This window comes from Magnolia sinica, chromosome 6 (genome assembly GCF_029962835.1).
Source record: "Magnolia sinica isolate HGM2019 chromosome 6, MsV1, whole genome shotgun sequence".
NCBI lineage: Eukaryota > Viridiplantae > Streptophyta > Magnoliopsida > Magnoliales > Magnoliaceae > Magnolia > Magnolia sinica.
This window is the reverse complement of record NC_080578.1, coordinates 83,613,296-83,618,839: the sequence shown is the minus strand read 5'-3', so window position 1 is coordinate 83,618,839 and position 5,544 is coordinate 83,613,296. Positions and strand designations below refer to the sequence as shown.

At 37.3% G+C, this 5,544-nt stretch overlaps 1 protein-coding gene across 1 annotated transcript; it reads right to left on the bottom strand.

Moving 5' to 3' along the window:
- Positions 1-245: 245 nt before the first annotated feature.
- On the bottom strand, positions 246-4,152 carry LOC131248953 (auxin-responsive protein IAA16-like). The gene is made up of 5 exons (XM_058249482.1): positions 3,707-4,152; positions 2,518-2,747; positions 1,945-2,086; positions 1,460-1,521; positions 246-580 (listed from the first exon to the last, which is right to left on the bottom strand). Exons 1-5 carry the CDS (start codon positions 4,000-4,002, stop codon positions 543-545), a joined length of 768 nt encoding a protein of 255 aa, XP_058105465.1. The 5' UTR covers positions 4,003-4,152; the 3' UTR covers positions 246-542.
- Between the last annotated feature and the right edge of the window lie 1,392 nt (positions 4,153-5,544).

The following is a 5,544-nucleotide window of genomic DNA, read 5'->3' as shown; positions in this document are numbered from 1 at the left end:
TATCCCATAAACAAATGAATGGAGTTATAGATACATAAATGAACCATCACCATGCACATGGTCTGCTTCTGCCATCACTTGCTCATGACTATTATTAGTTGTCCCTTTAATATAAAAAAATCTATAAAAATATAAAATACAATAGATCACATGAAAAGAAAAATGTGCCTTGAAATTCAAGGAATAAAAATACAGCATCAACAACAATCACAACAACAGCAACAGCAACAACAACAAACAATGGCTACAATAAACAACAATGAAATGATTATTAAACAAGCCACTGGTGAACAAAGCATAGACATAATGGGTCTTGACAACAAAGTGTTATTACTTCATGTTCATAACAAATAATAATCCCATTTTTCTAATAAGTTTTTTAATATATATCAAACCACAGTACAGACACACCCGAACACCCTGCTCGATCCATCTCACCTGCCGTCTCCATCGCCATTGTCGTCATCCTGCCTTGGCGGCAATTGGGGTTTTTCGGTCAGCGGCATCCGAGATCGAATGAGCAGGCTGTGGTGGTTCGTTCTTCAGCATCTGTTCTTGCATTTCTCGACGGCTCTTGGAGCTGAAATTAAATTAGGAAAAATAGATTAATTGTGAGATTAGAACATAACTTATAGCATATTAAAAATGAGCTAGGCTACCATGTCAGGTCTGCATATTTTAAAATTTGGTGATGACTCATCAACCGTACACATGGCATAGTTGTACTGTGATCCGGACTGTCCGAATTGATGGTCTAACTATGGATGCTGCATGGCCAAAAAAATTGCACTGAAAACCCTCTGATTTTTCCTCTGAATGTGGACCACTTACTATTTTACTTTTAGCCATTCACTCGATAGCCATTAATTGGATGGTTAGGATTGCTTGATTATTGTGATTTTAGACCTATGCTCCATCCACACTAGGACCCACAGTTTGGATGGTCTAGATAGTGTGAGGATTCACCACCCATTTTTAAATTGTCCATAACTAACATAGTACCTGGCCCGTGAAAAGAACAAAAAGAAATAAACAGGAAAGATTTGAATCGTGTGAGTATTACAGATGCAATTTCCCTACACTTTGTGTTATGCCTATAGAAAAACCCATTATTTTAAATATCAAGAAATTATCTATTAAAAAAAAAAAAAAAAATTGAGCTACCCAAATCAATTCTTTCAAGTATTTATGATAGTAACAGTAAGATTATTGTAATTATATTCTTGGTGGTAAGAACAAACACATGCTTGTGGGATTTCTCCCTTAGTGGCCTTACAATCTAGTGGTCCAACCACTATGATAATGAGTGGGAAATTTTGAAAGCCAACCTTCTTTAGCTGGTGGACATGTCTAAAATTTGATAATTATAGAACTATTTTCATATTAATATATGAGGGATATGTTATCATTTGCTAAATTTGCATATGAATGTTATCAGTGCAATGATATTGCTACTAACCAAGTCCAATCGCCTCTGATCCTTTCATTATGCGCAGACGCTTGCACGAGTCGACGAACATCCTGAATGAAATCCAAGTAGAGTTAGTGATTCCAACGATTTGGGTTATGGCCCTAAGCTAATTGCTTGATATGAATTAATCGCAACAAAAACGCTAATCGTTCTTGTGCTTTGATTGGTTCAAACAGGCAGTGTGATCCCCATTTCCTGAGTGTTGCACCCTTTCTCTACTCCTGTGGACCTCCTCCACAACTGATGAAAGGTTGAGCTGCACCTTTTTCTTACTCATCCAAGCGTGATTAGCTGGACTCTTAATCACTAGGCCACACCAACAGCATATGTGTGCCTGCATGATGGCCAGCTCCTTAACATCGAGAACACAAACTTTCTAGCTAGTGATCCATGTGGTTGAATGGGCGTTTGGTTTGTAGGTTGATTCTATAATTCACATGGTTTCGGATTTCAGTAATGGGCGGAGAACTTACTCCCATGGGACGTCGCCGACGAGCATCCAGTCGCCATCTTTATCTTCATAAGTGGGCACATACTCAGAGCCGTTCAAGAGATCCATCAATTTGCTTTCATTCATGAAATCCCTTCCGTTCATTCCTTGCGGCCCGCAATTACCTTAGATCCAAAACAAAGAACGAACTACATTTTATTAATATGGTAAAAAATAAAAAAAAAAAAAAAAAAGAACCTCAAACACTACTAAAAAAAAAAGGAAACTATATGATATACTCCAGCTAGCATATCATATATATATATATATATATATATATATATATATATATATATATATATATATATAAGGAGTAGGAGTAGGAGAAGGAGAAACATGGAGATGATCTACCACACAATTGAATCTGAAAAAGAAATGGTTGAAAACATCATTAGTAGAAATTTGATCTTCCTACTTAAATGATTTTTCACGTATTTCAAGTCGTGCATGGCTAGGCTGGTATGTTTTAGTAGGGTTTTGATTTTTCTTTTTCTTTTGATTTTATTTTATTTTATCTTTTCAGTTTTTGGGTGTGCTGGGATTGATATTTGCTTACCGATTGTGAAGGAACTGAACATCTTTTCCAAGGCATTGGACAGCTCTTGGTAGCTCTTGTACATTTTCAAGTCTACCTTACGTAGATAAGGTGCACCATCCATGCTCACCTTGACAAATGCCGCACTGTTGCTAACCTTCTCAGCTTCCTTGGCCCCATTCTTCTCCGATTGGACGGCTAGGATGTTCTTCCTGAATGATCGAACGGGTGGCCAACCCACAACCTGTGCCCTGAAAATCAAACCCGGTTTTCTCTTTTAGCATCTCTACCTCTTTTTATTACACACCAAGCTTTGGTACATACACCTACAGGTTTTTTTTTTTTTCTGTAACTCTTTTTGTACGAAAACTAGAGTTTTTTTTTTTTTTTTTTGTTTTAGGAAAATGTATAGAAATGGAAGTAATTTCATTGTAAAAAAAAAAAAAGTTATAGAGAATTTTTAATCTTTTCTTCTTCTTGTTTTCTAGAAATTTTGCTCTTTATCTTTCCATTCCATGTAAAAATTATCTATAATTACTGTTTTGTGTAATATTCTCTCTCAGTTACTGTTTTGTGTAATACTCTCTCTCTCTCTCTCTCTCTCTCTCTCTCTCTCTCTCCCAGATCCACTAAAATTACACCATTGTCTCCATGTCTTCTAAAGCTATCTCTAACGATACCAATGTAGCTTTTTCCTTTCTATCCATTTCTATCTTCATCTTCTTCTTTTTCTTTCTTTTTGCGGGTTATGTATGTTTTTAATAAAAAAATTAATAATTTTAGAGAAAAAATAAGTAGATTTTATTACAATTTCAAGGCCATCTCCATATATGGATGTTGTACGTTCGGTCATAAATAATAAAAAGATTCACATTCTTCCTCATAAAAAAGAAACATTTATTTTAAAAAGTCTGTCCAACAAGTTCACATGTACATGAACATTATATAACACACTAAGATCTATCTCCTTATACACAAAACCCATCTTCCCAAATTTATAAATAATTATATATAGTACTTTCATGTTATTTATTTTCTTATCCATATTTTCTAGATTCATGTTGAATGGTGGTTACCCATAAAGGTTAAATCGTCCACACACATATGAATAAAGAAATGACCCAAAAATATTAATATTTTCTTATTTAGATACTTAACAAAATCACTAGAAAATAAAAAAATAAAAAATAAAATAAAATCCAAGACCTACTTGGGAGCTGGAGGTTTCTCAGGGTCATTAGTGCATGGGAGAAGGTTCTTCTCCTTAGGCAAATTCCTCATCTTCTCGTTGGGATCGGGCCCGCCGAAGTCCTTCAGAGAAGCCGTCGGGAGGTTAAGCTTCAGTTCTACGGTCTCCAAGAAGCCCCTCTTGCCGGGATTCTTCCCCGCCTCACCGTCGCCACCACCGCAACCTCCCGGCAGCCCGAGCCGCAGCTCCGTCTCCTCAAAATTCATCTTGAATTCATCACGGTCGAGCATGTGTGCCATTTTCCGGCAAGTATCCATGGAACCTAAATCAACTCAGAAACACCCTTCAACCTTTCCTACTTTGCTTAGAGATCCTTCTCTTTCTTGTTTTTGTTTTTGTTCTTGCTTTGGAGGGGGTTTTTGTAAATATGGAAAAAGAGTGGGAAATGTGAAAGGGTGAGTATCTGGGCATTGTGGAGTGTATATATTAACGCGATTGGTTACGTTGCTCTATCGGCTCTCGGCCCATGTGATGGTGCCACGTGGCGGGATAGCATCGGGCCCATATGGTTGCGACACGTGGCTTTGTAGCAGCTGGATTTTGCGAGGGCTTGCCGGTGTAAGTTGGAGCTAGGGTGACGTCAGCGGTGGGCGAATGATTGTGGTGGAGGGAGTGGACAGGGCCCACCTCAAGTGGGGCCCGCTTGCGAAGCCGTTGCCTTCGCAAGCCTTTCTCGTGACTCCCGATGAATCGCCGACTTTGGAGAAGTCGGCAGTACGAAGGATTTCTTCCCGCGATGGAAATATTTGATGGTTCGTTGCGGCACGCTTGCCAGGTTGGCGCGTGTGTTTGAGATCTACGACCATAGCCGACTTTGGACACTCGTACCACACGAAAATGGACGGCTAGATGGTACCAGAGGCACGTGTGGTTCAGCTGATGAATGAGAGCGGATTAGATGAGGCCCCGCAATAGTTTAGTGGGTGAGGCACTTAATGTGGGGCCCACCTTGATGTACTTTTCATCAATTTTCTTACAGAGGGGAAGACTTGTTAAGGATAAGCACGTCTTCCTCGCATATATACCTTAATTTCGGGGAAGCCAAGAAGAAGATAAAAAAATAAATTTTAAAAATTTGTAAATTGATTGATGATGAAGATAAACAACTTTCCTTTAAATAGGAATACTAAGTCAAGAAGTTTGAGAATCTAATTATAACTAAAACTCTTAGAAATTGTGATTTAGTATAAATAGTAAACTTAATATTTATAGATGGTTATGATTTTTATTAGTGCACATAGTTCTTAGTCAAAAATAGTGTCCTATTTAGTTGAACCATGATATTCCCTTAATTTTTTTAAGCAATTTTTGTGTTGGAAACAACTCCTCATTCCCATTCCAATGTACAAAAAGTTATAATCTAATTAAAACTTATTAAAAATAATAAAAATGAAATTAAACAAGAATTTTGATCGTCGATCTAATGGAATCTCGTAAATTTGGTGTGGGAAACTTGGCATAGTGGAGTTGGGTGGCTAAAGTAGTTGGTCATACTCCAAAATCATATATGGTATATCGGATAACTCATTTCGATTTGTGAAATTAATCCTGATGGTATGGATCATTTCTGTCTCTGATTAGATCTTTTCTAGCCCATCTTAGCCATGAAACCATCCGTGAACTGCTCTACATCATATTCTCATCTCATTTTAAAGCAAAGCATGTCCAAATCTCAAGTGGACCTCATAGTATAGATTAATGTCCACCATTAAAAACTTTCTAGAAGTAAGAAATATTTTGGATTAGGCTGATATTTGTGTATTCCTTCATTCAGCTGATTGTGACATTATCAGCGAGTT